At 40.7% G+C, this 22,811-nt stretch overlaps 1 protein-coding gene across 3 annotated transcripts in view; it reads right to left on the bottom strand.

Annotated features, from left to right (window-relative positions):
* The window catches only part of LOC147268350 (A-type voltage-gated potassium channel KCND3-like), a 79,247-nt gene continuing 56,436 nt past the window's right edge, over window positions 1-22,811 (bottom strand). Inside the window, exons 3-7 of one of the 3 annotated variants that reach the window (XM_086199867.1) lie at window positions 18,549-18,711; window positions 10,469-10,570; window positions 5,155-5,247; window positions 4,434-4,678; window positions 1-2,932 (exon numbers count right to left, since the gene is read on the bottom strand). In XM_086199867.1, coding sequence (XP_086055993.1) covers window positions 2,692-2,932; window positions 4,434-4,678; window positions 5,155-5,247; window positions 10,469-10,570; window positions 18,549-18,711 — 844 coding nt within the window. In that variant the 3' untranslated portion in view covers window positions 1-2,691. Of the gene's footprint in view, window positions 2,933-4,433; window positions 4,703-5,154; window positions 5,248-10,468; window positions 10,571-18,548; window positions 18,712-22,811 lie in introns of all 3 variants that reach the window. The other 2 variants (XM_086199866.1, XM_086199868.1) reach the window with 2 other exon arrangements.

Below are 22,811 nucleotides of genomic sequence, written 5' to 3' on the forward strand. Positions count from 1 at the left end.
AATACTGCATACACAGCAACCAGACAGAAAACGAGCTCAATTCAAAAGGTTAAAAAGATAAGAAGCGACACAAATGGAGATGCCAAGACTTTTAAAAAGTGACCCCCAAGATGCCTTTAAAGTCAAGGTCAAAAAAAAAAAAATGACAAGAGAACCGCTTTTTTAAAAAACAGTTGTAGCATCTGCTGTACAGCAATTATCCCTAACTCGTAGACGCTCGTCATGGCAACCGAGACCCAACTCAACAACACCAGCTTCTTTGTTTTTAGCAGTAACAGTGAGAAGAAAAGTTATCTAGAGGGTTTGTCTTTTTCTTTTTCTTTTTTCTTTTTTATAAAGCAGCATAAAAGTTACTACTACTTTGTAGTTCTCAGAGAGAACTGGAAAAAAGTGACAATTTTGGCACAATATTTTCACCTCAGTTTAAAACATTCAAAAATACAGAAGTGCAGCACAAATTCTACAGATAACAGCCAAAATGAACTTAACGTGGTCTAAAAAAAAAAAAAAAAAGGGAACAACAACATGAAGTTAAATTATATTTTCTACTTCAGGAAAACAAACAAAATAAAAATACAAAAAACAAAAACCTATAAACACACACGCTAAGTATTTATTACAGATAAACAATGCACACTTGGCAAATAGTCACAAACTATTCCAAACATCAGGCATCTACCAACTTCGGCAGGTATAAATAATATATTCACAAAAGGATAAGGCCATAAACTAGACAGGGGTTGACTTGTGTCGGTGTCACTTTCTATGTTGAATATTGTAGTCCGGCTCGCGAGACTCAATTCTTGATGGTACTTTTGACGATATAATACTACTTATAAAAGCTTTTTTTTTTTTTTCCTTTTTTTTTCTCTCCCCAGAGTTTTCAACTTTGTCTCACAGAATCCATCAGCTGGTTCGTCACGGAGCTGCTTTAGGTAACATTTATCGTTGCTTCCGACAGTCATTTCTAAAAGAAGACGACGACGACGACGACAAAAAAAATCTAAATCCGACTGTGTTTGTTTGTTTAACAGGATATTTGAAAAACAAACAAACAAACGACATCACCTCATTACCTCTTTGGTGAAAGGATTAATAATTTGTAGCTGATTTTTCAAATTTTTAGTTTTAAAAACAATTAAATTGAACAGGAAAGTGTTGCTACGCTTCGTGGTTGTTTGACATCACATTCCTGCTCACGCTTTATTTGGCCCTCAACACCTAAAATGCCCTCTGATGTTTATGATGAACACACACAAAATGGTGCACGGATTAATATAGTTCATTTCCTGCCCAAGCTGGGCAGCACAACGGCGTATTATTTTTTTCCCCCCTAGCCTAAATAGACATAAACTACAGGTGGATGTATTTAGCCTAATAAACCTGTGTATCCACGTGCGCTGTACATGGTGACATGTTGGTTCAGGCTACAGCCACAGCACTTTGTTAAGCTGATCACTAATACACCGTCCAGCTGCCGTGATCGCTCACTCGCTGCTCCTTTGATTTATTCTTTTTTTACAAAAAAGGGAAAAAAAAACGCAACATTGATGTTTCTTTTTTTAATGCGTCGGCGACAGTCAGAGCCGGAGTCGTCCATCCATCATGTTGTCGTTAACGTGATATCTCGGGAAAGAATTTCTTTAAGTGTGCCTCGACTATCCATTGGGACACGCTGGAAAGGTATTGTCGGTCAAGGGTCAAAGTTACGCTCACCTCATGTGAACGGGATATCTGTGGAACACCTTGAGGGAATGTCTTCAGATTTTGCCACACGTGCAGTGTGAAGCAGTGACGTGTTTATCTCAAATCAAAACTCGTGTCCTCAGTCATTAACAATCCATTGATCGTTTGACACCTGGTCCTTTACTGTGGTTTACTGACTGTTTAAAAAAAAAGGTTGTATAATGTGTGATTTCAATGTCGTTTGAGGTTTGGACCGTCAAGTTGAGAACCTCAACCTTGACTTCCTCTTGTCGTCTGGGTGTGAAAGTAACGACGACTGTTTCGAAGCTCAACTCAAGTTCAAACACGAAGCTGAAAATGGAGACGTGAAGCCACTGATAAAAGCACAAGATGGCTCATGACATGATAAACAGTTACAATTTTACAAACAGAAAAAAAAAAGAACCCCAAAAAACTAATAGTCAAATATTCTATAGCAGCTTTGGATACCGCGATTTTTCAACAAAGGAATGGTGTTTTAATTCTGTCCTGTTTTCTTTACTATATTTAAGACAAAAAGCACAAACAAGACCAATTTCAAGTAACCACAGTTAACACTTTTCTTGATGTGAAGTCAACAAAATAATCTTTTCACTATTTCACTGAGAATTCATTTAAAACCTATTGTAGAGGATCAGCACGGTCACCTGCTGACCGATATGCTAATGGTGGTCTTCAGTTCTTTCTGTAGTTGTCAAACCTCCTTTGAAACTATTAGAAATGCAGCAATTTTGTCCGTATCTACAGAACACGCATGACACGACGAGTGTGGTATTCTCCATTCACATATTTACAATCTTCTACCTCAGTAGAGTTTCTGTCCTCTCCATCACCTGGCGATTCCTCTGGAGTAGAGCGTTCTTTCCTAGCCACCACGTGAGACGGGAGACGCTTCGTTCACCAAGGTAACCTGCCTCTTGTCTTCCTTCCCCCTGCTGAGATGAGTTGCATCCGTCAGCCGGAGAGTCACAGAGCCGAGATTTTCACGATGTTGGTGCCAGCTGAGCTTGTTGTGGTCTGGATGCTCGGGGTTGAAGGGTGGGCCGGGGCTGGAGGGGGCGGCCTCCGTAGCGCCGGCCCGTGAAGGCCATCGCCATCAGGTGTTAATGCTGGGGGTGTCGGAAGGCTGATGATGGCTGTGGTGATACGGCCGCCTTTACAGTTGATCCTGCTGCCGTCATCGGTTTTCAGGTTGAGGTTTGCTCGACTTGAGAGAGAGAGAGAGAGAGAGAGAGATCACGTGTTCAGTCTCCAAAATGATCAGCTCCTCTTGAAAACCTTCTATTTCCCATTTAACTGGGAAGTTGAAATTAACAAGCAGACCATTTCACCAGTCTCTATGAACCAGTGCTGGTGGAGTGTTCGTCGTGCACAGCTGCTTTATACCGTATGAAAAACTTTTCTTTTCAGTTGGGTGGATCCCTGCACCATGTGACTCAACAGGACTGATAGCAGGCTTGTTATGGTGCAGCCTGAGAGAAGTTACACATGTTAACGGTTACAAAACCGGAACATCTCCCCGGACTGCCACAGCACGACTACACACACCTCCACACGGTTCCAGCTTCCTATTCTGCTTTTTTTTTTTTTTTTTATTGACTTTGTCCGGGTTCTGCTCAAGTTCTTATTGACTCATCTGGTCACAGGAGGCCACGATGTGCAGGGGTGAGACTTAAAAATCACACAAGCGGATGGTCTCCTCCTGTGTGTGCCTTCTGACCGCCACAGTGGGTACATGTGTGTAGACATGCACATGTTGACTCGGGGAGAAACAACACAAACTCTGTGACGCACATTGGAAAAGCAGAAGTAGATATAGATTTACAGAAAAAAAAAATCGCTTATTTAAGAACAGGAAGTGTGTTGACAAATCTGTGACAAAAAAACAGCTGTTAATGAGGCTGTGCAGTGTAGCAGCAGTGCCCTCTAGTGATGGTGTTAGATATTACTGTCCTGTCTTCTGCCCTCTGAGATCTGGTGACACTCAGAGCTGCAGCCTGATGCAATGAAGGTGAATGGAATTTATCTTGTGTTAATAAAAGTACTGACATATAACGTCTGGAAAAGAAAACCTGCTTTTGATGACTAGCGTCCCGGTTACTTTGGTATCTGAAATTGTGGGGGAAATGTCTTTTCAGACAATTTGGAGTCACATGTATTAATCAGACAGGTGTTAAACAGTGATTTAGGCATCTTGTTCCCTCGCATGAAATGAACTTTTGATCACGAGTCGTATGTGACATATAACGCAGAGATAATATGACAGAGACGGAGTTATTTTCCCACCATCCTCCTGACAGACTGAATGAACTCGCTATGACACCATTTCAACCACGCCATTCTTTGTTTCATAGATTCTTCAGCACAACTTTAAAACTGAGTAATAATCCCTCGGTAAATTGCCGTTACTCTCTTATTCAAAAGGCCAAGTTGTTAATGAGTTTTTCAAAAGGAAATCGGTGCAAATAAATATAAGCACCTTGAACACCAGCAGTTGTTTATTTCAACATTAGAAAAATACTTTTAGCAAACGGTGAAAGGAGGTAGTGTTGACGGAACTCTGTCAAAAAGAATGTGTACAAATTTGGCACGTAGAAGTGAATTTGTAGAGGCGACACACCGCAGTAAGTTTTCAAGGACATATATGTTGTAAATATGTTTCCTTCAGAACATCATCCTCCCATCTGATGCCGCCTGAGTGTGTTCACCTGGCGATGTGCGATGGTGCATCGCCACATTGTATGTGGATGGCACTGAGCTCCTGCAGGGGGCCCGGTTGTGTTGGGACTGGGTGGCCTGGGGGCAGAGGAGAGTTTCTCTTTACCCTGCGGCCACAGCAGGTCCCCACGGTGCTGTCGTGGCTGCATATAGAGGGGCTACGTGAGGGGTAGCTCTGCAGCGCTGTTTCTAAACAGTTTTGTTCATACATCTGCTCGTCCACAAACTCATGAGCCTGGAGAGCAGACACAGGATAATACTTAAAAACAAGAGGAAGCAGGAAAGAGGAGAGGAAACAGAGAAGATGCAAGTGAATAAAAGGGAGGGGAAAAACACTGAACTGTTGAAAAATTATTAATAGTGATTAATTAATCAACTGGTCATTCACAAACTCAAGCATGGAGCTGATTCATGACTGACTGAAGGCTCCAAAAATATCTACACTTTCAGTCTGAGTGTGTGCAGACAAGACATTGTTTACTGAAAAGTGTCAAAATTCCTCATTGACATTTAAAGACATGTCTATCAGCATTTAGCAGCTTAGCTTGTGTAGCTACACTGTGTGAGACAAAGGACGTAGTCTGTGAGGATTGAAACAATCAAGATATATAATCTATCAATAACAATAAATATTTATTTAACGCAAGGACCAAATATGCAGATGTATAAAATGGTAGCAGATAAAAAGTGTAGCTGTTGCCGTGTACCCACAGTGGTTTTCTCCAGACAGTTCAGCAGATGGTGGTGTTGGCTCTCTAATAGAGAGACGGTCTTTGGCAGCTTCTGTTCATCATCCTCCGTACCCTGATTAACACACACACACACACACACACGCACACAATAAATTTTAACCAACCTGGAGTGTCTGAAAATGAAGTATGGCATTGATAAATTCAGTGACTTCTTCTTCCGCTTCATTTAAACCGTTTCATACAGAACTCTTTCTCCTCTTGCTGATTAATTTCACTCTCAGGTAGCCGACAACTTCTGCTGTTTGATTTTCAATTATATCCGAACCAATTAGTTGAATAATGGAGCACATTTTATGTTTGGTGTGAACTGATCCCTGAACCTTAGCTTTGCACAGACATGTCGGCAGTTTAGAGGTCCTCTTCCTCCGTTGCGGATCTTTTCTTTTTTTTTTTTTAAATTCACTTTTAATGTAGATATTTTGTTAATCTTCAAGGGGAAATCGTGACTCTCCAGTTGACCCATCTGACGATAGTAAACACGGTGAACACACACACACACACACACACACACACACACACACACACGCGCGCGCGCACTGTAGCAGCAGGCAGCTGCAGTGCTGTGAGTGTTTTGGGATTGGGGGCTTGTTAGGGACACTTCAGCAGGGGATGGTGAGGCGTCTGTCCTGCCAGCCCAGGGGACTGAACCTGCAACTATGGATGCACCATATTGAATTTTTTTGCTTATATTTGATTAAATTTGATTTATATTTTAAACAACAACAACAATATATCTACCAATCCCAATCACATGCTGATATTACGGTCTATTCTTAGAGGCAACCATTTGGTTACACGCATTCTCCCAATATTGTGTTCCTTATGATATTTGTGAGCAGTCTTACAAAATAATTTCCCTTTCAGTTTATTGACCTGTTAATACTCTAAAGCTGTGTGTTTGTTTTGTTTGCATTAATAATAATGATGTAACTCTGCACCACAGAGCATCCAGGCAGCTCAGTAGTTATTGGTGTTTGATGCCTGAGAAAGAGGACGACAGCAGAGTTGAGAAAAAGAGAAACTTATGGAGCCATTTTTGGTATTTCTCCAACCGGGACTTTCAAAGGGTTTCAAAGCTCAGACTCCAATATAGCTTAGTCTCAAAGTAATCACAATTGCCAAATAACATGAAAACCAAAACACAATTTAATTCTCTCCCCACAGAGAACACTATAACTCAAAGGATTTGGGTGGGAGGCGATCCAGCCCAAGGACTCTCATTCAGATTCCAGACACATGAACACAACAGCGATGATGTGGGCAGGGGAACACTGCACTTCCCCAGTGTCTCAGAGTTTGGGAGAGGCTCTTTCAGACACATCGCTCTCTATAGAGACCTGGGTAAAGGTTCGAGGCTCGAGGGCTTTCCTGTCAAGTAAGAAGGTGATTTAATTGAAAATACAGTGAGGGGGGGAGGGGTTGAGGCCCGAACACATAATCTGGCACATTCCTGTACCAATAAAAATCACTTGGTGAACTTCAGCAAAACCCAAATGGATTTTGAAAATTATAGGTAGCATTTTACTTCCAGCTTATGAGTTTGTGCGTTGCTGTAAATTGGTCTAAAAGCCTTTTTAAAGCCCAAAGTCACAATGCTGGTAACCTGATTCTGGTGCAATATGACAGGAATGTTATAAATGAATGAATGAATAAATGAATATAGACACACTATGTACACACACACACACACACACATAGATATATACGTGTGTATATATGCATATGTAGATATGTGTGTACATACATGTTTTTATATACGTGTATATACATACATGTGGTATATATATTTATGTGTATATAGATATATATCTGTATATGCGTATATATGTATTTTTGTTTTTTCTGTTTCAGATTTTAAAGTGTTTTAAAACCTGATGATGCGTATCTGTAGAATTATGCATGTTGTCAAAATTCTTCCCAAAAAACAGTTTTGAGGGCACAAGTAACTATAGCCTTGATTTTTACTCCAATTAAAGAGTTTTACATATCAGACAGAAATTTACCACACTTTGCCTCACTTTGGCGCACAAAGATGAAATTTACATCCTTTTAGTATAAAGATGAATGACTTGGTTGTTTTTCCAACCAGAAAAATAGTAGTTACAGAGTTCAAAACTCTACCTTTTGAAGTGGTGGCTAAAAACACTAACTAGAAAGAGAATGAATACTTCCACCAAGGAAGCTACGTGGAGACAGAATGTGATCATGGTGCCATCCAAATCCAATCACACATTTCATTTCAATATCCTGGAGGTTAATGCTTATTCCTCTGATTAAAATAAGGCCCAAACCAATGTCATCAAAATATGATCAATTTATTGTCAGCAAATCGACCATTGCACTACATTGTAGATGGAGAATATGTCACTGACTCCAGGACTTTGATGGAATGTGTCTATGGCAACGGCCTCCTACAGTATTCAGCAACCACCAATTTAATCCAAATCACCTCCAAATGTTTACAAACTTGTTTCCTAATGTTACTCATTTTTCTGTCAAATTTGACCAAAATCCATCCATCTTAGCTATAAAATGTTATCCTTCTGGAGGAACTGTGAGGAAATCTCGCCACCCTATATTGCAACATGAAAACAAAGCAACCTGGGAGGCTGTTTTATGCAGTGGTATCATATACTTGTCAGGATGGGCAAATCAATCACCATCTATAATAACAAGCCAGTGATGTGGGTAACAAATAAATGAGTATCATAAAAATAAAGAAAAGCCTTCAGGGAAAACTAAAAAGGACCCACAGAGAACATTTAATCTAACTATAGGTTATGAGAGAAGCCGTCATTTTGTCATATATCCCCATTCACTCCCATCCCAGACCCACGCAGCGCCACCACTGACTGACGGACAGCGCCAACACCACTGCAATTTGATGCACCAGGACTCTGAGAGACTCATCACACACACACACACACACACACACACACACACACACACACACACACACACACACACACACACACACAGAAGGATCATTCAGTCAGTCCACTCAGAGATGGCATTTATATGATAATGCTAAGCACCTCCAGACACCCATGAGCTTTCACACAGGACTCGATTAGATCCAAATGGATTTTAGTTACCATCTGCAAGGAGGGAAGTGTGTCACTGAAAGCAAGAGTGATGTGCTGGATTGGAAGGATACAGGCAGTTTGCTCATGCATTACCAAACACATTTTTTCCATGGTGGTGACAAGTTTAAAAAATAAAAAAAGAAGGAGGAGGAGCAAAAAGGATGAATGAAAGAGGAGAACATGATGAGCTTGATGGAGGCTGGGAAAGGTAGAAAGATATCTGATATCTGCAAGCAAACATTAAGAGACCGACATGTAATTTATTCTTCATAGAAAAATTGTATTTTGCCTTCAACCCCCGCATTACGTCTTTGTAACTCCAGAAGACAAAATACCCCTTTTGGGTCAAGTGTCACTTTAAAGGCAGTGATGACATTTTTAGAAATGTGCATGTTAAAATAGCACTTTCATATCTGCACAGTAAATATGAAATTAAGCCAGAAGGCAACTATGAGTTTACATGTTTTGGGGAGTTTCATTCTACAATCAGAGGTCCACCATCTTGGATAGCTAGTAGAGTTTTACTGTGCTGTGATCCAACCACATGAGAACTGCATGGACACTGGCTGAATAGAGCAAAGCAGTACACTGGAGGTAAATTTAGGTTTCAGAGAAGCAGTTCACAGGAAGCCATGCCAGATGATGAAGCTGTCTAATCTCACTGAAGCGCCTGCAAAGACTATTGTGCTGATTTAGAAATAAAAAATAAATAAATAAATCGCAAGGCTACAGTGGGTGACATCAAATAGTGGGAGAAGATGTTTTCTTCCTGGGAAAAAAAAAACAACCCAAAAAGCAAATAAAGTTTCTTAAAGTAATGTTGCGCCCAAATGCTTTTTCTTTCAAGTGGCTCAGTGACCCCCCCAAGTGACAAGAGTAACCTCCAAACCTCCAGACTACAAGGGTTTGAGTGTGTGCAACACTTCTAATCATCCCTCCAAACACACAGTCACCGCAGAGAAGTTGTACGTTTTGAAAAGAACTTTACATTGATGGTTTTACTGATGGAGTAACCAAAGTTCCCTGAGTCTCGTTTGTTTCAGCTGTACTTCAGGGCACGTCCAAGCAGGTTCAGATCAGCTGATTCCACGGTTTCCTTGACGTCTCCAATTGACTAACATTTCTGTTAGTCAAACTTCTATTTTCAACATAAGTGGGTGTGAATATTTTTGGAGAAGTACAGAAATTCACCATATTTTTTTTCTCCATCTGAAGGGCGGTGGGAGGCAGCTTCTGGAGCTAAACCACCAGCAGTTCTGATGATTATTACTAGTTCCCTTCAACGTTACACATTAGTTAATATATTCTTTATTAATGTATTTACTGAACTTTCTAAAGTGCCAAGGTTTTATATATATATTTCTATAGATTGCATGAAGACTTGAGTAGTATAGGTCTAATCTATGTATGTTTCAAACTGACAAAATTCAAAAGCAACTTTAATGTTTCAAACTGACAAAATTCAAAAGCAACTTTAATGTTTAAATATGCATATCATACCATCACTGCAGCAGTCTGTAATGGGAAGCAAAGACCTTGCAGGAACAGGAGACTGTGTAAGAAGAGTTTTTTGTTGCCCTCCTCTCTCATTGTTCTGTGTGAGTAACTTCCTGCAGCCTTTTTTTTTTAATGCACTAACCACTTAATTATCACCAAGAGCAACAAAACAAGCCAGTAAAGTAAAAACTTTTGTTGTCTAAGCTCTGAAGCTTCACGGATAGGGATTAAATCACATTTTATACTGAAAGAGAACTCACAAATGTAATCTGTGTGATTACACTGGCAACAACCTCATGGAGGATTATTGGCATTACTCCTCCATTATCAACCCTGCTCTGTAGGAGATACCACGACTTCTGCTCTTTTATAGCCTTAAAATAACTTTGAAATGGCCCCTTAGGTTTATTATGGTTGTAATTGCCATTTTGTGGGTGTGTACGTTTGTGTGTGTGTGTTTGTGTGTTATCGGTGTGAAATTACAGCCTGTAGGTTATTGAGTTGCAGTGAAGTGAAATAATTAGTAGAATGGCATTTGACAAGGAACAATATTATTAAGGTCTCAAGCTAAATTACAATCCGCTGGCTTTTCATGTCATTTCTAGCCAACTTATTAGAAGTGACTACCTCTGTAATCATTGCGCTTTCTGTGCGCTTCTCAGTGTTTAGAGGGTCAGAGTTCTCTCTCACCGTCAGCTCCAGCAGTTCGTTGAGGAGTCCGTTGCGTTTGCTCAGGAGGAAGGCGCTGGCACTGCCCGACTTGGCTATTCTTATCCTGGCCAGTCTGGCTTTCTGGTCGTGGGAAGAAGAAGAGGTCACAGCATCAGACAGAGTGGGCGGGAGGTTACAGAAGATGAGTAATGCTTTATTTGGTGAAGGGAATCTGCCAACTCAAGCTTCGTAGTAAACTTCACAGTGCCACTATACTGATTTAACTCAACTGTAGAGCTCAATAGTGAGGTTCAGAGTAAGAAAATCACATTCATATTCTCCACAGAGGAGTTGATAATAAGCCAGAATGCTGAAAACATCCAAGGCAGAGTCAACAGCAGCAAGCAGGTTATGAAATGATAGTATCTGCTCCCCTTGAAGCTTCAGGTTTGTAGGAAATCAACCTTGTTTCAAGGAAAACAAGTTTTATTAGCACTCACACTGAGAATTACTACACTATCTATTCCTAAATCAGCAGTGCCTCTGATTGATGGAGCGTGCCGCTACCATGGAAGTGATTATACTGAACTTAATGGTGACAGACATATCTAGTTTCACAAATACCCTCTATTGGTAGAGAGGAACTAGTCTCCAGAGTCATGATTTTCCTTGTTGATGGAAATTATTAACTGTATAAAATATGATATAGTAATTGACATTCAAACAGCTTCGGGCCAGAAGTATGATTTGCAATGGATTCTGGATTTAGTAGTTCTTTAACCCTTGAGATCAGTGTATTCACAGTCTCCCGTTTTCTCTGTATTCCTCTTACATTATTGCACAGAATCAAGCAGTTTTGGGTCACATTTCATTTTCGGTGTGCTGGTTGAGGTCATACCAGGTTTTAAACTCTATTTTCAAGGATTCTGCTGAAATGTCATTGGACAAAATGAAGGGGAACTTCAGTTCAGGAACCCAAAGTGGGCGGTCACTGTTGCTCTCTGCAGTACATGATGAAGGATAAGCGCTGATATCGATTGAGCCCCTTGTGTGGAGAATGTTCCTCTCACCTTCACACTATGCGCATGGCAAACAGGATATGGACACCTAAAATATTGTACCGACATCTTATTGAACATCTTCGTTTAAATGGACAAACGGGGCAATTCATGAGAAGTATTTACAAAGAGAAGCATGGAGCTTTTCTTTTACTGTCCAATATCATGTTCATTAGTATTTACTTTTTTTTCCCACTGGTGAGTCAGTGAATTAGCTGACTGATGTTAATGCAATATTGATTTTCCTTTCCATGATTAAGATCAAGATCATCATAAATTTGCGTGGGGTTTGTTTGTTTTATTTTTATATTTCGTTGACAGCGGAGAGAAGCATCTCGTTCACAGGAACTAATGGTGACACCATCAGGAAGGTTTTATTTAAGCCTGCGATTGCTGCTGCAAGTTGAGGGGTCTTTTCTGGAATGATTGTGAAGCTGTTCAAATGAAAAAAAAAAATACAAGAAGAAAAAAAAAGGTTAAAGAACTACGAAATCCAGAATCCAAAAGTAAGAAAAAAAAAAAAGAACCATGTTGAGATTGAAAAAGAAAAATACAAACACAACATGAAGCCAAGTCTAGTTGTCGATGTCTGTCAGTGACTAAAATACAGAGCTTATCGTGATTTACTATGTTGCCAATTACACCCCTGAGAGACTGTTTGTTGGATATAAAATTACATTTCAAAGCATGTATGCTAACATTCATCAGTTTATTCCACTCTCTTCATGAAAGGAATACAAAAAAAAAAAAAAAACGCCTTGAGTTAAAACACTTTGCATACTTTTTTCCACACAGCAAAGGGATAAATGAGTTAACTGGTGCAAGAGATGGATTTGATTACTGAAGAAGGGCGAGGGAGATAAAGAGAGAGACTGGCAGGAAGCGAGAGCAAAATTATATTGAAGTGGAATTCCTTAAAACGAAGAGGATATTAGGACAACTCAATAGGATATGAAGCTGCCTCAAGTGCTTCTGGACACAGAGGGTGAGTGAGAGACTTCTTCAAGCCTGCCTCTCTCTCTCTCTCTCTCTCTCTCGTTTCCTCTTCCTCAATAAATGCATTTGAGAAACAGAAGGCAGACAGAGCAATAGCTGCTTCCCTGATATGAATCAAAAGTAACGGAATTAGTTTGGGTACTTTCTGAAATTGTCCGCCAGACTGTAGATACCTCTGACGGTGTGAGCAATGCAGGATAGTGAGATCTAATAATAATGTTTTTATATGTACGTGGACAGCATGTGAAATGGAGAGTAGAGAAGACCGTGTGTGTGTGTGTGTGTGTGTGTGTGTGTGTGTGTGTGTGTGAGCGCGCATGTGTGTGCACAACTGTTGACTGCTCCCTTCTATGCAGCTTCAGTTAGAGAGCGAATGGGTTTGACAGTGAAAGCGCTGCCTCTTCTAACTGATCAAAGGTAGTTTTTGGCACAAGAAGGGAAAAATGTGACAGAATAACTAACTCTTGATGCTACTGTGAGTGCAAAAGTACAGCAGTTGTTGGGTCGTGTTCTTTGATGGTCCATTGAGTTCTAACGGTTGTCTAGGAAACCTTCACTGTGATCCTAAACCTCATAAACCCTCAGTTCTCTAGAGTCATGGATCGAGCCAAGTTTGGTCAAAGTGTTCAGACACAAAAGATGTCAGAGGAATGTTCGCTTCCTGAAGAGAAGGTCTTGTCCGTATGTTCTATCTAAATATGGAGCTAGGTAGCTGGAACCAGGAAACCAGACCAGTCGGCAGGCTGGTGTTGATTTGCTCTCACAGGCCAGTCCCAAACCTTTATCAATGGGGGGGTTTACTAACTAACTGACGAGTGTTACTGGGGCATCGTCGTACACACCCAAGATGGGTGCTGATGTCAAAAACCAAACCAAGCGGGGGCATTTTCAAATGGGGCATTTTCAAATGGGAGCTGTTTGGTGGTGCCAGGCTACACATCGACTTTCTCCCTCCCAAAGTAACAACATCCAAATTCCAGCAACTCTTATGCCCATTAAGATTCTGTTAAAATATTTAGTTTGATAATTTATGGATGAAAAAAGAATAGAATCTATCTTCTTAATGCTAATCATAAATGTTAAAATATCTCTGTGAGTCTGTGTACTCATGTTATGTCATGGTGTTACCTTTTTATTTTTTTAAATCTCATTTTGAAAATTGGCAACAACAAAAATATCCCATGAGAAGATCAAATCCAGCAATTTGTTAGATGGCTTCAGTATTTTGGCTTCCCTGCTGTCTGTTTCTCAGTTGTTAGGCCATATATAATTTAGAAAATGAGTAATAAATAGAAAAAAAAAACCTTTTAAATCCAAGAGAATGAGAGCCAAGGACTGGTACCATGTCCACATTGGTCCTCACTCTCTAAGCTACCCAATCACCCATCCATCCATCCATCCATCCATTTCCTTCCACTTATTCCTGTTAAGGGTCACAGGGGGCTGGAGCCTATCCCAGCGGCTGCAGGCGAGAGGCGGGGTTCACCCTGGACAGGTCGCCAGTCCATCACAGGGCCAACACATAGAGACAGACAACCATTCACACTCACAGCCACACCTACGGTCAATTTAGAGTATCAATCAGCCTCGTCCCCTCTTGATGTCTTTGGACTGTGGGAGGAAGCTGGAGTACCAGAGAGAACCCACACAGGAACAGGGAGAACATGCTGACTCCATATAGAAAGATCCCGTGCCCGAGCCGGGACTCAAACCCGGAACCTTCTTGCTGTGAGGCGACAGTGCTGACCACTGCACCACCCAATCACTTTTTTTTTTTTTTTTAGACTTAAATCATCTCTTTTTTATGTCTGAAAGAGAGCCTGGTGATGACGGAGCAAAAAATTTGTGATCTCCAAACTGACAGAGAAGCAGACAGAAAGATGGACAGCAGAGGTCTGGAGATGTTCATCTCAAAGCCCTCTTCACTTGCTGCTGGTATTACCTGCAGACTTCATTGATGTAGAAATTACCCCTGTGTCTGTTAGTGAGTCATAGACTTTGTCCTCATTGTTTTGTCCTCCCTTTACTCCAGTCAGCATCTCATCTCCTGTTGTTTTCTCTGAACTCTCCTCTGTGTCCCAACTCACCCTTCTCTCGCTCCCTTTGTCTCGTCTCTCGCTCGCTTCTTATTTTTTTCTTCCCCTTGACAATCTGCCATCTCTCAGTGTAGCTCCACTTGACTTTGCCGTCCCATTACGGGTGTGACCTCGGCCCATTTGTTGCCTCGACATTCACTGACTCTAATGGCGAATACGCTGCACCACTGATGAGTGCAGGAATAATGAAGAAACCTGTCGTCTTGTGGGGAAGTTTGCTTTTCAACTCTGCACATCGGTGGGGTACAAAGTACATAGGTAAAGTCGTGCCCTCGGTGGGTGACTGAACATGAAGAAGAGACGCTGCTGTTCTCTGACAAACAGACACACACAGACACACATTACAACAGTAATTAGGAAGGAACTATCATTAAATCCAAATTGGATTCTCTACTATTTTCTCTTCTATTTTCTGACTGATGCTACATGAGCTTCACAGGAGGACCTTCTTCTTCTTTTTTTTCTTCTTTTTTTTTTTTTGGTAAAGCCGAATCCCCAGATGACTTCATAATTGCAAAGGGAGCTGAGAGCAGCGCGTTGTTAGAGAAGATGAACAAGACCTGGATATGAGAAGACCAGGAGAAACAGCAGCAAGGAGAACAAATGATCTCTTTGTTCTTCCTTCTCTTTCTGTTAGTAACCCTTTTTTTCAAATCTCTGATCATTTACCAACTAATTACATGGTAAAAAGGGAAAATTACACAGACTCATGCGCGCTGACGGATCGCTGCTGCTGTAAAAGGAACTCTACATTCACGTGTGCAAAGCATTCTGTGAAAGTAGATTTTAAGAGCGTTTACAGGAAGCTGATACAGATTTTATGCATGAGCAGTCAGACAAAAACACTTATGAAACAAATTAATGCACAGTCTGTGTATAATGGAACGTTTAAATCAAAACGGCCCCAGCGGAATGTCAAACACAGACATGTCTGCGCAAGCAAATACTGCTAAAGGCCAAAGTTCCTTCGCAGCACAACACAACCTGCCAATGGCTTCTTTTGACTTTTCCCAAATATTAGAGGGAGAAACCTCTGAAATAATAATCAGAGGCAAACATAGAGAAATGATTCAAATTACAGTATCAATATACAACGTGAATCAATGGCAGGGGGACTGAGAAAAATCAGATGGCTGCAATGGTTAGAGCTGCTAGAAGTTTACCTGCAACGTTAATTACAGGTGGCAGAGTCTTAGCTTCTTAATGAATTCAAGACATAAAATGGATGAAATGTTGAGAAACATCAAGACAAAAACAACCAATGGAAATGCGATTCCTTCGAATGATTTCAAATTAATTCCTTATTAAAAGCGTGTGATGCATCCCAGAATTGCTGCTCTCGCTCAGCTCTAATGGTATGGCTGAGCCTGGGGAGCTGCTAACGCTACAAGAACTCAATTAGTTAGGTTTTACTGGTAACTTTTATTGCCCTGTTAGGTTTTAATACTGTAAGAATCAGACAAAAGGCCTACAGGGGCAACCCTCAACCATCCATTCCATAAATCCATAATATGATTATGAGAATATGATAGGGTGATAGTTCAGTGTATTTTGAGATCAGGTACAGAGAAATGCTGCATTCGCCCGTATCCTCCATTTTTGGATTATCTAATGACTTTCTTTGAGCAGAAATGGGATTAATTTACTTCATTTGCAGTTTAAAGTAATTGAACTCAAATTACCCTAACTTTTGAAATACCGTCTCAAACCAAAACAAATCTGAATCAAAAAGAAAAACATGGATGAACATAAAATTATTTTAACTATGCAGACTATATTTTAGGCATTTAGTTTTCTATCTCTACTTTCAATATAATTTGCAGTATTTTCTTTTATACCCATCAAGCACTTCGTCTGCAGTCAGGAGCTGTTGCCGGGCAACCTTAGATTAATCAGTGCACTTCAGACTTATTGGGCGGCACAGTGGTGCAGTGGTTAGCACTGTCGCCTCACAGCAAGAAGGTTCTGGGTTTGAGTCCCGGCTCAGTTACGGGATCTTTATGTGTGGAGTCTGCATGTTCTCCCTGTTCCTGTGTGGGTTCTCTCTGGTACTCCAGCTTCCTCCCACAGTCCAAAGACATCAAGAGGGGACGAGGCTGATTGATACTCTGAATTGACTGTAGGTGTGGCTGTGAGTGTGAATGGTTGTCTGTCTATATGTGTTGGCCCTGTGATGGACTGGTGACCTGTCAAGGTGAACTCAATGTCAGCTGGGGTAGGCTCCAGCCACCCCCCCCCCCCCTTAATGGGTAAGTGGTATGGAAAATGGATGGATGAGTATTGTGCATCATGTTCCCACGTGATTCTGTGTGGCCTATCATGTTATTGTCAAACTAATTAAAAATTCATGTGCATCGTCCCATTGGGACGGTGCGGTAAACACATCTAAACTCACTTTGATTTGTTTTGTTTTGCTTCAAACAGTGCAGCCGTCTCATGAAATATTAAAGGTGTTGGTTTGTGACTGAACACTGCTACTTGTTTGATCCCCAAACCAGCAGATTAAATCCGGGTTCATGAGCTGACAAACTAATTAATTTATTTTTTTGCTTGCTTGCAAGTTGCTTGCAGGGCAAATGTATGATAATGGAACCTGACGAGAGCATAAAAACAGCCAAAAAGAGCTACTACGTCTCTAATGGGAAAGACAAAAAATACCATTGTACTTCCTCTGCTTCAAAGCATCACATTCATGAGGAACCAGTCACCTGTATTATTATGAACTTTATTTGATTATGCTTTTTAATGTCATTTTTGTTCTTATCAAGCCCTGTAGATACGTCAAGTCAGATCTCAAGTGTGTGAAGGTGAGTAAAAGAGTAGAATGACTTTGAAGAACAATATGTTTGCATGTGTGTGTGTGTGTTTGGATGTGTACCTTTGTTGAAAAATGCTGATTGATGACCAGTGGTTAGCAGTCCCCGTTTTGCGAAATTAGCTCAATCGTGCGCATCACACAGTAATTTGTGAATTTTTGCTTGTGTACGTGTTAATCTCACCCTCCCCAGATGTTTATTTCCTTGTAACAGACCTTTTATCATTCTCTACATGTCTGTGCTGTGATCCAGTGGAACTCAGGATGTATGGGGCTGTTTAGACATTCTAAAGGAGAGGGTGAGCTTCGTGTATGAGGTCAAGGGTCAGCTTGATGGAATGGGGCTGAGGTCCTTATAAGGAATTTTTCAGTTGTGAGGGTGGATGCACTCCGTGTTCTACCGGATGTTATCTGTTTCCCTACTAGCAGAGCGTTGAAATATGAAAATGTTCCTAGCACTTTGAGATGCTGCTTGATTATTGCCGTGTCTCCCGTATTGTTCAATGTATTAATTTAAGCAATAACTCTTTCAGGTACTTTCGTGCAAGTTGAGGAATAAGAATACCAATTTAAATAAATGAAAGAATATACTGTACTAAGCAAAAAGAAAAATAAATAATCCAGCTTTGTAAGTAATAGTTAAAAAATGTGGAAAACCCTGAAACTACAAGGCATGATTTTGAATATAAATAAATGTCCCTAACAGAAAGTCGGTCCAACAAGTTTACAGCTCTCATTAAGCTGCATCTCACTGCACTGCTTGGTAAAGCAGGGGGATAAAGACATTATGTCCTAAAGCTTTACATGAAATCATGTCAGAAGTCACAGGCTGATCCATCAGCTAAAGTTGTTCTGACAAGTGAAACCCATGTGGAAGAGTTTTACATTTGCACTCTTTCTAATGGCCAACAGGGGGCGACTCCACTGGTTGCAATGAACCCGAGTGTATAAAAGTCTGAGAGCAATTAAACCTACCTCTTTCATGATTTATGACCTCAATAGAACTTTAATTTAAGGCTCTCACTTGCTGTTCTTCTTCAACACAGCGTCATGTTTATCTAGTAAATTATGGTAAATTTGGCACCGGTTGAAAAATACCAGAATATTCCTTTAACACTTATGATAGGATAGTTGTAGTTATAATAGTGAGAGACCTTCTGAGCTCGGCGTTTGTCTGCTCTCTGGTTCTGGTGGTAGATGCGGCTGAAGTTGGAGACGATGACGGGGACTGGCAGGGCAATCACCAGCACTCCGCTCAGGGAGCAGATGGAGCCGAAGATCTTCCCAGCAATGGTTTTTGGCACCATGTCACCATACCTACAGATCAGACAGATTAGATGTTACAAAATGTGCTCATGCTCATTCTTAGCTTGTGCAAACCTGACTACTAAAAACTGGGTGGAAATACCACCAAAACACTCCAAAATGTTTTTACTAGATGACAAACAAACGTCTTAAAAAAAACAAAACATTATTTCAATACACTTTGTCATTATGGGCCGACTTCTGCTGCTGGAGACAAAACCATTCATTTCATCCAGGAACAGTTGTTAAATGTCATGTTGAATAGCGCCACACTACACATAGAGCAGATGAGACCAATTAATTAAAGGGATGGAAAAAGAATCGTACAAAACAGCAGTGTGAAATGATCCTGTCTCAAAACATGAGATATTCGGTCATCATCAGTCCTCTCAGACAGCACTTTACTAACTGTGCTTATTTGCAACAATGAGCTTTCAAGAAATGATGCATTAATCATACATCAATAATGGTCTATACTTTTACACGTGACCTACAATGATATACAGAAAAAAAAGGAAGAAATTCACACCAAAAAAAAAAAAGATATAGCTCAGTATTGAGAGACCCACAGAATTTTACAAATCATGTTTTCAGGGGAGCTGGTTTGTTCCCACCCTGAGTTTAAGCCTTAACCAGGGGCGCTTTGCATATTTGGATGCATCAGCCCATCTAAATTGCAGCAGTCTGCTTGGATGGACAAAAAGTAACTAAAAACTAGAACATGTATTCATTCTAAAAGGAGTACAACACACAGGACTTTCTCCCTGCAGTCTTGCTCCCACCCTGGACACATCTGACCAACGGACACGGTGAACGTTCTCTGTAGTGATGCAGTTTGATCTGCTGGATTTTTTCTCGGTGTGGAAACAAACTGGGGGAAAAGCTCAAAGATTACAAACTCATCAACTGAATCGGCAAATGTACGAACGGAGAGAAAACACCCCATGATATCAGGGGAGCTGCAGCATGAAAACTCTGGGGGTTGTTGCTATGAAGGATTACGTTCACACCTGTATAAATTAAATATTGATTGTAACAGCTTTAAGGGCTAACCCTGCATGCTGAACGAATGTGTTAGCCAGGTTCTTTTAGTGCCTGTTGTTCTCTTCTTCCTCTTGGAGTCTGATAATTTGATTACACAGGTGCAAGGCTGCTGTAGCAGGTGGTCACAGGCAAACAGACAGAGCCACGGCTATCTGTGTGACTCAGACTGGGTATAACAAAGCTGTGCCAGTGGCACCCCGGGCCAGGAAGCACATCTCACAGAGCTGTAGGCCATGATGATGTTTAGTGGAAAAGAACTCGCCAAGAAATGACATTGAAATCATCTCTTGGAGAAGCTGCAGACACAGAATGTGATGGGAAATGATATGTCGGTGCACAATAGGTGCCATTTAATAGGTTCCTTTTGTGAGGGAAAAATAAAGCAATTATAAGACAGATGAGACAGGACTGTTCCCGACTCAAGTCTTCATCCATCTATTTTAGTTTGACCTCCAAGATCTCATAGTTTTACTAAAACACTCCTTTGTAATAGAGCCTTTTTGTTCTTTGGCCCCTTTGAGTTTCTCCTCCAGTGCATCCTCGACACACTAAAACTCTGGACAGGTAAGTCCCATGCACTGTTGACCAGCCGGTCTCTTGAGAGTCGCTTCCTGCCCACATGTGGGGCTGCGCAGGCTTCAGCTTTTCAGACCGAACCCCAAATCTCCCACTCCTCATGCTAAAATCACAAGATTTTTCTACCTTCTGCTTCCTTCCCACAAACTGAAGAGCTGAGGGAATTATCAGGCACCCAGCCTTCTGCTCGGCCTGAATAAATACATATAAGAGGGGGAAATGTGATCCTCAAATCCCCTTTGAAAATGCAGTTTTCTCTAATTTTCTTCCTAAAGACGAGAAAAGCAGACGATGCAGGCTGCACGCTAGAGGATCGCACTGGGACTGCACCCAGTTGCTTCTCCGCTGCTTCAACCTGAAACTCAGCGCAAAGCACTTGAAACATGAACTCGTCGGTACATCTGGGTTATTTAAGATACATCATCTTTTATCTTTAACAACTGTTTGGACCTGTTTTAGCAGATTTTCTTGATACATTATTAACAAGCTGTATTTATAGCAAAGGCTCGTTTTAAGTGAACATTCTTATTTCTTTTTTTATCTGCTCAACATTATTGTGAAAGAGTTTCTAGTCTAAATAAAGATACACAGTAAACGCCTTTCCTGCCATTCTGGTGGGAGCGGGTGGTTTTAATTGTGTTGCAGTTGGAAGTGGGCAGATGGAATAGATAATAATGCCGTACTGTGTCCCATACTTGGAGAGATGGAAATGAAGACAGCAAACAAAGAGTAAAAGTAGATAAAAGCAGGCTTTTCCAAAACCAAAGCACAGCAAGGCAGGTCAGAATATTAATTATTTAACATTCAATGAGTGTGAGTGGGTTTTCTGACTTCTGGAGTGAAAAACAAGTGATACGAGAGGGAAAAATGTCTATGAGCTCAAAATACCCATTCTGGGGTACCTGAAGGGAAAAAAAATACATTTAATGGGTGAAGTATTGCTTGAAAATGCGGTAAAATGACGTGTTTCACCTGCAGGAAAGGATAAGAAACAAAAGCAATGGCTCTCTAGAACTGTGCGGGCATGAAAGGTAACATTGTTCGGAGGGCAAACCCCGGTAAAGGGTGGGAGTGTAACGGGCTCGAACACATCGACAGTCTTGTTCCACTTCTCTTCCCTCTGTATGAAAAACGATCACAATTAATTAAAACTGTAAATTTGCCTTGAAGGAACGAGTTGTAAAATACTGCAATATGAGAGTGTAATGAATGGAAACATTCCCAGCTGTCTTTATTTAGATGCATGTAGTGATCAAGAGCTTTTCACAGAAACCAACTCACAGAGCTGACAGTATGAACATTTTTTAAATGAGTTATTTAACAACACTTATCATTTCAGCTTGTCGACTGTGCTGTCTCAAATTGAAAGCCTTGCTTTTATAGGCCGACACCTTTGAGAAAAATAAAGAACCTGTTGATTAAAAAATAAAAAGGATTGTGTGTTGCACATCTGTCAGATTTGTTGTCAGCAATATAGCACGACTCGCCATGATGAATCATGGAAAGTAATCTTGTTCATCCTGAAAGAAAAATATATTTGTGCCTCTCTTTCTGACAAAATAAAACTCATTCTTAGACTTTTTTTCCCCCCTTCTTTTGAACACTATCTCACATTGTTCAAGGACTGACGGCAGACGGGCGCACTGCAACCCGCACTGACGGCAGGGAGTCAGAAATATGAAGAATTATTAATGAGCGATAGAGATTTGACCACAGGGCTTGTTGTTATTGTTGCTGCTTCTGGCTGTCAGACAATCAGACAAATGATTTCACAGTTCATTCCTCTCCCAGCTGATGAGACACGACATTTTCCTGGCTGCGTCTCTTGCTGCTTTGTTGCGATAGTGTTTGACACTTCATGCGAGTTGTATCAGACTTCATTACAAGTGTGACACAGTGAAATATTCAAGACGTTGCTTTTTCCAGCACGTTACTTCACAACAGTGTTCCATATTTTAAGGAGGCGGATGCCAAAACATTCAAATGATGAATAGATTGTTATGATGACTTGTATGTAACAAGCCGACTCCTACTCTATTCTGACGCCATCCTTTGATGGAGGGGGAAACGCTTCTGCTTTCTCTCATCAGAAACAGTAAATATATACAGTAGTGGTGTCTGTTCAAAAGCCTGGAGAATTCGCAGTAGTGGACCTTTGCTTTTTCACTCTCAACTTTAGAGGCTTGAGGGCTCGCCCTCCTACTCTCAAACCTGTGTCTTATTATCTGATTACTTCTGTTGTAGCGTAATTTCTTATTGGGTTCATTCTGTTCTTGTCAAATCCTCTGTTATGTTTTCCCTTTTATACCAAGTTGAGTTACTTAGCCTTTTCTGTACAGTTGCTTGCTTTGTTCTTTGTTTGGGTTCCTTTATTCCTAGTTTTATGGTTTTTTTTGGCGAGAAATCTCTGTCCTACGTCTGAGCTATGTCTCACATCTGCCTTTGTATCTGCCAAACTTCACGCATTACAACAGGTAAACCCCACACACACA

Source organism: Aulostomus chinensis, chromosome 3 (genome assembly GCF_037954235.1).
Source record: "Aulostomus chinensis isolate RoL2024-O1b breed Wild chromosome 3, RoL_Achi_v1.0, whole genome shotgun sequence".
Classification (NCBI taxonomy): domain Eukaryota; kingdom Metazoa; phylum Chordata; class Actinopteri; order Syngnathiformes; family Aulostomidae; genus Aulostomus; species Aulostomus chinensis.